Below are 11,058 nucleotides of genomic sequence, written 5' to 3'. Positions count from 1 at the left end.
AATATTTATTTTAACAATAAAACAAGACCCAAACCAATAAACAACAGGAAATTAAATCCAGCAAATCTGGCCATCTCTGCCAACCGATAGGGAAGGACAGTGCCTTTGTCTGCAGGAGGTCCAGAGGCACAAAGCTAACACATTCCCCTAAAAGCAGCAGGGGCAGTCAACAATACCACAAATAGGATCAGAACATTTTATGTAATAAGTCCTAGTACTACTAAGAGAGGTAGTAAAAGCCCTATTCTGAAGGGAAAAGTTAGAATTATGGGTATGGGGGGAAATTTATCTTTCAAAATTGCATGACAAAAATTAAGAAGGAGGAGAAATATGTACTCACAGTATTGGCATCCACTTGATCTTTTAGTGTGGCTGTTAAAGCTGGCAATTTTCTCAATCAGATTGACATTAAGAACACTAATTACTGGAGGAAAAATGTTCAGATTTTGTGAAGTGATATTCAGCTTAATGTTATTTTTTTCAGTGTTTTTTTATTATTTTTGCAATGCTTATTTTTGGAGAGACCATGTGTACAAGAGTTGGGGAGGGGCAGAGAGAGAGGGAGACAGGATCCAAAGCAGGCTCTGCTGCAAGGGTGTGCTGCTAATTGCAGAGGCTTGCTGAGAACACGGTGGCCAGAACATAGAGAGTTTAGGATTTTACAGGGCCACTGGGCACTTTAAATTGATTTACATTTTATAAAGATTGTTAGCAGAAGAAGGCTGGTTGGAGCCCTGAGGGCTTGGGCCGGAGAGTGGCTCAGTGGACTTTGGGAGAGTGTTCAACCCTTCTACTTTGACCCCAAGTTTGCCAGGCCTAATGCAGCTAGAACAAAGTCTTTTTTTTTTTTTTTTTTTTAATGTTTATTTATTTTTGAGAGGCAGAGCGCAAACAGGGGAGGGGCAGAGAAAGAGGGAGATAACAGAATTTGAAGCAGGCTCCAGGCCCTGAGCTGGCAGCACAGAGCCGAGCGCAGGGCTCGAACTCATGAACCGTGAATTCATAACCTGATCTGAAGTTGGCTGCTTAACTGACTGAGCCACCCAGGCGCCCCTAGAACAAAGCCGTTTATGACAAAATGGCTAATTAGGAAATCTTTGGATTTTCCTCCCACGCTCAAAACATGCTCAAGGGAAGAGGAAAATTGAGGAGGGAGGGAAGCCAAAATAAGGTCTTCTGCTCTCTCCTGCTCTGTCTGTGCAGGGCAGCCAGACAACAGGTTGTCTGGGTACAGATGGGGGTGGGAGGCGAACGTGGGCTTTGAGGACCTGGGGTGAGGCCAGCCTCTAAGCCCTCAGTCTAAGGCAGGGAGGTTGGCCTAACACCTTCCCACAACTGGTAGAATCAGGCTTAAAACACTAGGCTGGAATCCTATATCACTTTCTCCCAAATTCCAGCCTTTTAAGAAAAGCAGTTCAAGTCTCTTAATACTGATGTGACAAACAAGGGAAATAACTTCTCCCCAAAACAAATTTAAGAAGTAACCCTTTTCAGAAGGAAAAGGACAAGGCTGTCCAGAGCTGGTTCAACCATACTGTGAATTAATTATAGAAAAATAACTTTGATTCTATTTCTTTTGTAATAAGACCTAACTTATTTACTATGAGCCGGGCACTCTATTTTCTGAATATCCTCATTATACAGAGGAGGAAATTGAAGGCACAAAGAGGTTATGTAACTGCCCCGAGGTCATGCAGCTGGTGGAGGGGAGCCTCAGTTTGCACACAGACATGTTGTTCCAGAGTCTGAGTGCTTCACCCCTGCTCCACACAGGTCAGCTGCCGGAGGGAGAAGGCACCTTCCCTTGATTTCTCCTCATGTTGAGGCTGTTTCTGGAACCCAAGCAAGATGTACTGAGGGTATATGAACTCAGATGTGCAGGTGGAAGTAGAAGATAAGGGGCTATGAGGATATATTTGGGAGAGAAATATTTAGGCTAACTTGAGAAAGTATATTTAGGAAATACAAGATACCATTTAGGATACAAGAAACACCTGGGAGGATTCCATGTTCCCACAGAGTTCTTTTTTTTTTTTTTTCTATTTTTAAATATTTATTTTTGAGAGAGAGAGAGAGACACAGAGTGTGAGTGGGGGGGGGGGGGGGAGGGACAGAGAGAGAGAGAGAGAGAGAGAGAGAGAGAGAGAGAGAGGCAGGCTCCAGGGTCTGAGCTGTCAGCACAGAGCCCCACATGGGGCTTGAACTCATGAACGGTGAGATCATGACCTGAGCCAAAGGAGGCTGAAGCAACTGAGCCACCCCGGCGCTCCCCCACAGAGTTCTTCATGAAGTACTTCCATGACTTATTCCAGGAGGTGGGAGGAGACCTGGAGGGGATGGAAGGATGTCTGTGATGCATTTCTGACTTGTGAAAAATGCTGGAAAAAACAGTTAACTCCTCCTTATCCCTTTGTTTACTGTTACTCCCAGAAAGGTAAGAAATACTGTTTAGGAAAGCTTGAATATGCATGATAACAAAACTTTGGGAGGATGGAAGGGCAATGAGGATAAAAGGGGAAGTTGAGGGATCTCAGACGGGCTAAGAAATGGGTGAACAAAAGAATATCCTCACCGAAATCTGAGACAGAAAAAGGAGATTAAGTAAACAGAGGACTGTGGCCAGCGTCATACCAAGGAACCACAAACGAAAAGCAAAGTTTTTTCAGTGACCCCGTTGTGATAACTTTCTACAACACGAGCTCAGCAGCCATGCTTAGGATAACATTTACAGACTTAGGGACTGATCTTAACATGGTCTTGTGCTTCTGTGGCATGTCTCCTGCAGAGAGGGGAGTCAGGAGTCAAGCTGAATTGTAAGAGTGGTTAGAGTCAGCAAGAATGAGAATGGAAAAAAAAAGTTGGTTTGCAAGGAGAGGTATTTAAGTTCTCCACCATGTGTGATCTGCTACCAAGGAAAAACCGTGCTGTCAGCACAGCGCCCTCTAGTGTCTCTGAAAGTCACTGCAGCTCTGCGGGGGTGGGATGGCCAAAGTTGGTCAGCTCTGTTAACCTCCAGCATATGTTTACAGTGGTATCTCTAGTGACTCAGGGCCAACTGTTGGCTTTGAGCTTGATTCTTACCCCTCTCCACCCCTAAATGGGTATTCAGGGCTGGCCTGGTTGGAGGTAAGGATATGAAGAATATGCTGTGGATTTATCTCTTGTTTCTTGAGAAGTTGCCTAACAGTGCCTTTACCGGGAAGGATGGGGTGCTGTTCCATGTTTGAAATAAAGGCCTTACTCTTTAGTTTCAATTAACCTGAAGTTTAAAATCTCACCCAGTATGAGAGAAACAGAACTTTATGTGGCAATCCCTGATGTATAATGTCAGAGATGGGACTTGCAGCTCTGAGCGGTTTTGGTGACAGCCAGCTATCCTGAGTTGCCCATTTTTAGATGGACTCCCTCTCCCCACCCTCCTTCCTTCCTTCCTTTCACAGGTAGCCAGTTTAAGTTATCAAGAGATGAAAAACTGCCTTGAGAAGTGTTTTCCCCACATCAAGCTGCTTTGGATATCGTTCCACCAATTTTATCATAGTGCTGCCATGGGCACATCACTGTGAGGATGAACCGAGGTGATGCATGTGCAGCACTTAGCACAGGACCTGGTAGAAAAAAGTTGGTCAATGTTAGCTAATCAGCATTAACAATTGTCTCTTTGGACTTGGTTCCACTGGGGGCAAGGAATTCAAATTAGCATCAAGCTATTTCAACAGAAAGGTTGGTAATCTGAGTTGAGTGAGAACCACAGACCTTCCTTGGTGTCCGTCATGGACAGTGGTTACATAACAAGAACAAACCTCTCTCCCTCCCCTCCATGTTTGAGGCAGTACACTGTACCTGGTGACTGAAGAGATTGAAGGCATGGTCTTTGGCATCGAGGTTATTTTGTTAGCAAAATAGCTCGGGTGTCATTTATTGCTACCCTATTAAAGCATCTGGGGGAGGCTTTCTGAAGGGGGCAAGCTTTGAGCAGTGCCCCTCCCAGACAGAGCACTGTGCATGGGGCCCAGCCCCAACATTGTCATCACCTGTCTGGCTGCTTCTTGCATCACCCTGGAAGGAGAAAAGGCATCTTCTACCCCTGGAGTGCAGTGTGGGATGCAGTGAGGCAGTTGGGGAATCAGGTTTAGTCCTGGTTTATCCACTCTGTGGTGGTATGGCTTTGGCCAAGTTATTTAACTTCTCAGCCTCAGGTTTCTCATCTACAAACTGTGGGCCATGTGCCATGATGTGTGTGAAGCCAGAATGTTGTCTGGCACATAGTTGGTACAGTGAACATTTTACATTCCTTCCTCTTCTTGGCTGCCTTCAAAGAATTCATAAAATGAACACTTGGATTTAGCCACTCACTGTCCTTCCTTCTTGTCACCAGGAATTTCCTAGCTAGTTAGCAATGGGAAGAAATGTTGGTTAATGTTAATAATAATAATAATAATAATAATAATAATAATAATAGCTGTGAATGCCAGAATAGCTCAGATTGGGGTTTTTTTGTTTGTTTTTGTTTTTGAGAGAGAGAGAGAGTGCAGATGAGTAAGGCGCAGAGAGGGAGACGGAGAGAGAAGCTAGGCTCACCAGAGGCTGGGCACAAGCTCACCTAATTCAGGGCTCCAACTCACAAACCATGAGACCGTGACCTGAGCTGAAATCAAATGCTCAAGCAACTGAGCCACCCAGATGCCCTAGATTGCTTGTTGAACCTGGAGAGTAGTCAAAATGCAGGTCCTGTGTGTTCCCAAAGGGCATCTGAAAGTCCACATGGGAGGTTTCAGAAGAGAGGACCAAGCAATCGTCCGTGTGCTGATGTAAAGGTATGAGTAGAGATCAAAACCCTCAGATAGAATTACCACATACCCTATCCTTTCCCTATGAGTTTCCCAGACCAAACAAATCTGTATCTTAAGAATGTGGTTTTTGAGGAGGGCAGGATCTGATAGGAAGACAGCCCAAACATCCTTTCTGCCTAGGGAGCATATATACTTTTTATTAGTCCAGGGTAAATTGCATCCGTGGGTGGGGTGAGGTCAGCAGTTAGAGTCAGCACTATCTAGTGTGTCCCCTCAGGCATTCACCCGGTAGCAGTGTGGTCTGAACCTGTGTTAATTCTAAGAAGAAGCATTTGAATGAAACTCCACATTAATTAAATAGTTGAGGGGCACCTGGGTGGCTCAGCCAGTTAAGTGTCCAACTCTTGATTTCGGTTCAGGTCTTGATCTCAGGGTCATGAGTTCAAGCCTCATGTTGGGCTCTGCAGTGAGTGTGAAGCCTACTTTAAAAAAAAGTTGAAAATGTTCATAAGGGAAAGTTATTGTGCATACTAAATGGTTTTTCTATTTTATTTCCTTTAGGAGAACTATCCGATCCCTGAACCAGGACCAAATGGTAGGTCCTTGGGACACTTGACTTACTTCTTATTATTTACACTGGAGACACCTGTGCATTGTTCCCTTACCCCCCTTTTCCTTCTGTTTATTACTTTACCTCCAATTGAAAACTGTGTTTTTGTTAGGCTGTAAACCCAGTCTGTTATTCACAGCATGACTGGATAGGTTCAACTTGACTCCTACATGAAATAAAAACAGTGATAGAACCAGAAGAGTTACCACATCAGACTGCTGACTTGTCCCAGAGTTTTTGACATTAAATGTCTTCAATTTCTGGACAAAAAGGCAGAGTTGTTCCTTGTTTGACCTAACAACAGAGGTAGGTTAGTTACTCTCTCTATATAAGCTGCCGTTTGGGTGGCCAAATCCTGTCCTAACCCTAACCCTTACCCAAGTTTGGAAAATGAGGAAGTCCACAGAACTTAATCTCTTAGTTAGAAAAGAGAGCGTCATTGGAAGAAGACTAGGACTTTCTGTCCAGTGGGGGTGGGGGGGGGTGTATGGAGCAACACCCCACGGTCATAATCAACTAAGCACAGACACCGGGTGAGTACTCTGGGGCAGGGTTCCTGCCACCTTTGTTCCAGTCTTCCGGCCTCTCACCAGGTGAGCCTGTGAGGCCCAGCTGATATGCACATTTCCTTGAGTGGTGTCTGTACCTGGGGAAGTCATGCCGCCCTGTTGGCTTGGGCAAGATACCTGCTGACAGTTTTTCAATCCCTCTCGTCCCCTGAGTCCCACTTCATAATGTGCAGGACTCTGTGGTGAGGCTGAGAGCAAGGGGGAGAGTGTCTATAGATAGCTCATCCCAGCACCCAGCCACTCAGGTGTCCTTTCTGTCCTTGAGTTGGGGATGTGCTTTCCCACCTTTCCCCAGAGCTGTAGCTTCCGTGTGAACATCAGATTGAAGGCAACTTTCCTGGAATCTCAAGAGCTTTGCTACTCAAAGGTCAGCTGCATTGTTGATTTATAGTGATAAGAATACAGATAATAGCTGTTTCTATCAGTGTTTAACACGTAATGTATATTTAGGGCTTAAGTGTTTTCACCAAGATACGGTGTTTCAGAGACATGAAAGAGCACCTCACTGTGTCCTGAAAAGTTAGTATGGATTCTAGAAGCACCCAAACAAGGGCTGTCTTGGACCCAAAGGACCCTGGTACTGTTTCTCTGATACAACATTCTGCTTTTTCTTTCTCATCTCTTGCTGCCCTTGATTGGATGGGGAAATAATAGCAAATTTCAGCTAGCATTTCTAGCAAGTGAAATTTAATCTCTTATTATAAATTGGTAGAGAGGAAACTCTGAGATCATTTTCTCTACCTTTGATCTCAGTATTCACCCTGCCATTTCTTACTCTGTCACCAAGGCCAAGGACAGAGAAGATTCTACAGAATCACACCTGTGGATCACCCGTGATGTGTGGCAAGGGCAGGGTGTGCAACACCTGCATGCATAGCAGAGCTTTAGGTCTCTTTGTCTTTCTAAGGCAGAGATTTTTCTGAGGGAGATACTTGCAACGTGCTCACCTTAGTCAGACTGGGCCAGTAATCCTTTCGTGTTTGTTTTGCAGAGGGGCTCAGTAGCATCATTATTTCCAATTTGGAAAACTGACAACAACAATACCAACACATCTCACTTTATTCAAACCTGCGAAGGGGAAATACCAGTTGAAATCTCTGGGTGGTTTAAATTAAATCTGCACTTTTAAACAGAACAACAGGCATGCAGAACGCAGCCAGATAGCTCACAAAGTGTTGCCAAGCCTAGATTTTGCCAGCCTTCCTCTCAGGAATTGTTAAGATTCAGGCGTAGCATATTGTCTAGAAACAGTTTTCTCCTTGAAAACAGTTTTTTCCCTTACATGGTTGATACATTTCTTCCCATTAATAATATCTTATTTGTGCAGTGGATTAGAGTTCTCCAGAGAAGCAGAACCAAGAAAGAGAGAGGAGAAAGAGAGATTGAGCATATAGATTTGTTTATATATAGGTTTATTATATATGTATGTGGAGACAGGGCTGGAAGAGATTTATCTTCATTGGCTCATGTGATTGTGAGGACTGGCAAATCTGAAATTTGTAGGGCTGACCAGCATGCTGGAAATTCAGGTCAAAGTTGATGTTTCTGTCTTGGGGAATTCCTTCTTCGGGAAATCTCAATCTTCTCCTAGGGCCCTCAACTGATTGGATGAGGACCACCCACATTAGGTGGAGTAATCTGCTTTACTTTTTATAATTTACTTATTGAATCAGTAGACTCCAATGTTAATTACATCTAAAAAATAGCCTCACGGCAACATCTTCTGTTTGACCAAACAGCTGGGCACCACAGCCTAGCTGAGCTGACACATAGCATTAACCCTCAAAAGCAGTTATTTTGCTCTGTGGAAGCTTTTCCTGGCTTGTAAGCCTTCATTAGTGTTGCTGTTTAGCTTGTTTCCCTCTGTGGTTGTATCTGGCCTTTGAAGCCAAACCCTCTTCCTGTCCAGAGGGGAAGTATGGTGGTGCCTCAGGCTGCAGGGAGGATGGTTCATTCCCTCACTTGTTTTCTCCTTCCTTTTATCAGAAGTGCTGCTGAGGATGCATTCCGTTGGAATCTGCGGCTCAGATGTCCACTACTGGCAGCATGGTCGAATTGGGGATTTTATTGTGAAGAAGCCAATGGTGCTGGGGCATGAAGCCTCAGGAACAGTTGTAAAAGTGGGATCATTGGTAAAGCACCTAAAGCCAGGTCAGCAAAACCCTTCAACTCACTGTTTTATTTATCCCTCAACATAAATAAATATTTGTGTGCACTTTCTTGGGGCCAGGCCCTCTGTTAAACCCTGGGGTTACAGCAGTGAATAAGACAGTCTTCAATTTCTACACACATGGATCTTACCTTCCACAGAGGAAGACGGGCCTGGGACACACATACAGTTCCTTAAATACAGTTGTGTTGAGGCCAACAGAGAAGAAAAGGTGACCAGGGTGTTCTAACCAGATCCCTGGCTCCTTGAAGGGAGGAACAGTTAATCCAACACCTGAAGGCAACCAAGGAATAAACCAGTTAAAGGGGTGGGGGAAACATTCCAGGCATAGGAACCACAAACTGTCTCCACATGCTGAGAACCAGGGTCTTTGGTACAGTCGCTGATCTTATTGGACGACTGGAAAACTGTCAATATTTTTCTAGATTTGCTTAATTCATTCTCTTGAAGGGAGGAATTCTCAGCTATTGGCAGCCTGTGATGTTCCCCAGTAAGTGAATTAAATTCGAGCTGTGTGACACAGCCAACTGTTGGCTTTATTCTTCCTTTGCTGATGAGGCCACTGTACAGCCTGGAAATGACATCAGATTATTTGAGGGAAGGAGAAGGTTGGCAGGAGGTACCATTTCTCTGTTAGTTAGAAGGCTCTCTGAGCACAGCTACATGAAGAGGAACTTCCTGGCCCTGAAGAAGCTAGACTTGTGTCTCACTTAGGAATGTTGTCAGGCTCTCCATTCATCATGAGTGGAAGTTGAGAAAGCCCCTGAGAATTTTGTGGGGCTATCCCAAAGGGGAAGATTCATAGTTTCCAACAGCCCCTGAGTGGTTCTTACCTGTGGGACCAGATCTCTAAATACTAGTCATAATAAAGAGTGTGGGGGTTCTTTAAATTTCAGTTATAATGAGTGCTGAGTGCAATCCACAATGAGTCCAACCTTGTGCTTTGAGGGATACAGAGAATTGAGAAGATATGATACCTGGATACTTTCATCTAGTTGGGAAGACCAGACATCAGGACATAAATACCAATAATTAGAGAATAAGACTATTGGGTACTATAAGGTATGAAAAAGAATTGGCTCGTGCAGTTCAAAGAAAGGGCATTTGTGGTGGGCAGAGGTCTTAAATGAAGGTTCATGGAGGAGATACGTGTTGGGGCTAGATATTTAACAATAATAATTGTAGGAAGAAGGTAGCTACTATTCATTGCTTTACTGTTAGCCTCCATGTTAAATATTTACATGTATAATTATGTATGTCATTACTGAAACAACTGTATAAGGTAGGCATTATTTTCTTCCTTAACAGATGAAGAAAGTAAAGCACGGTGATTAGGCAGAGTCATACACTAGTGAGTCTCAAGCTGGGACACCTGTCTTGGTCTTTCTGACTCTAAAGCAAGTGCTCAGAACCATTGGCCTGCCCAGCATCTGGAGACTTGAAAACGGTTTTGTATTTGAGTTAGTGAAGGGGTCCGAAGCTAATATTCTAGTTAAAGGAACAGAGTAATAAAATCACAGAGATGAGCATAATATATCTGGGTTGCTAATAATTCTATGGTGCTCAGAGTAGAGGTTCTGTGTTGGGGAGTTAGTGGAGACGATAAAAATGCATAATCTATATACAAGTCCCTCTTTAAAAAACTGTACAGCTGTGAGTTGTTATTATATTATTACAATGTAATAACTGGAAGACAAAACTGAGTAATATAGAACTCCACCTGATTATGGAGACTCTTGAATGCTAGATTGCAGAAGTTATCATCAATGGTAGACCATAATTTGGAGAAAGTTCAGTGGGCCAAGGGGAAAGTAGAGAGGGATAGAAGGAAGAGACACACACAGGTTAGGGGAATATATTTTATGGTTGCATAAATATGGTTGAATTTCTGTGGATCCTTTTTTTTTTTTCTTTTAGAAGACAAAATTTTTATTTAAGTGTTTCATATGCTAATTTGGACTGAAAATTCTAATCAACTAGTCTAGAAAGAAGGAACACACTCATAGAGTAGTTCTTAACATTTGTTGATAAAGTTTTCACACAAATCTTAGAGTCAATAAATCTAAAGCATGGAAAAATTCTTAATTTAAATACAATCTGGCTGTCTATCTTATAGTTTGAATTTCCTGTACAATAACACCAGCTCAGATAATTATAATAATGATAAATACAATGCAAATAGTTAATACTACTTATATTACTACTATTATCATTGCCGCCACTACTTTTTTTTTTTTTAATTTTTCTTTTTTTCAATGTTTTTTATTTATTTTTGGGACAGAGAGAGACAGAGCATGAACAGGGGAGGGGCAGAGAGAGAGGGAGACACAGAATCGGAAACAGGCTCCAGGCTCCGAGCCATCAGCCCAGAGCCTGACGCGGGGCTCGAACTCACGGACCGCGAGATCGTGACCTGGCTGAAGTCGGACGCTCAACCGACTGCGCCACCCAGGCGCCCCAACCGCCACTACTTTTAATGAGCGCTAACTACATCCCAGGACCCTGTGTTATTCTGTAGGTAGTTTTAAAATTTTTTTTTTAATGTGTATTTATTTTTGAGACAGAGAGAGACAGAGCATGAATGGGGGAGGGCAGAGAGAGAGGGAGACACAGAATTGGAAGCAGGCTCCACGCTCTGAGCCATCAGCCCAGAGCCTGACGCGGGGCTCGAACTCACAAACCGCGAGATCGTGACCTGAGCTGAAGTCGGACGCTCAACCGACTGAGCCACCCAGGCACCCCATCTGTAGGTAGTTTTAATGCAAAGGCATAAAAATAACTTAAGGTGTGTCTCTTTAGTAAAGGGAAAAGCTCCCACGGGTGACACTCCTCAGGCTAAGGAGGGCCCTAGTTCCACTGTTCCACCCCTGTGCGGGTGGGGCTGGGGACTGACTGGGAAGGGACACAAAGGAAGGAAGT

At 43.8% G+C, this 11,058-nt stretch overlaps 1 protein-coding gene across 2 annotated transcripts in view; it reads left to right on the top strand.

Moving 5' to 3' along the window:
* SORD (sorbitol dehydrogenase) overlaps positions 1–11,058 on the top strand; it is a 35,426-nt gene that overhangs the window by 8,575 nt on the left and 15,793 nt on the right. For both annotated transcript variants that reach the window (XM_042942151.1, XM_042942152.1), the window contains exons 2-3: positions 5,352–5,385; positions 7,956–8,120. In XM_042942151.1, coding sequence (XP_042798085.1) covers positions 5,352–5,385; positions 7,956–8,120 — 199 coding nt within the window. The remainder of the gene's footprint in view (positions 1–5,351; positions 5,386–7,955; positions 8,121–11,058) is intronic.

The sequence above is a fragment of the Panthera leo genome, chromosome B3 (genome assembly GCF_018350215.1).
Source record: "Panthera leo isolate Ple1 chromosome B3, P.leo_Ple1_pat1.1, whole genome shotgun sequence".
NCBI classification, from domain to species: domain Eukaryota; kingdom Metazoa; phylum Chordata; class Mammalia; order Carnivora; family Felidae; genus Panthera; species Panthera leo.
This window is presented reverse-complemented; position numbering and strand designations above follow the sequence as displayed.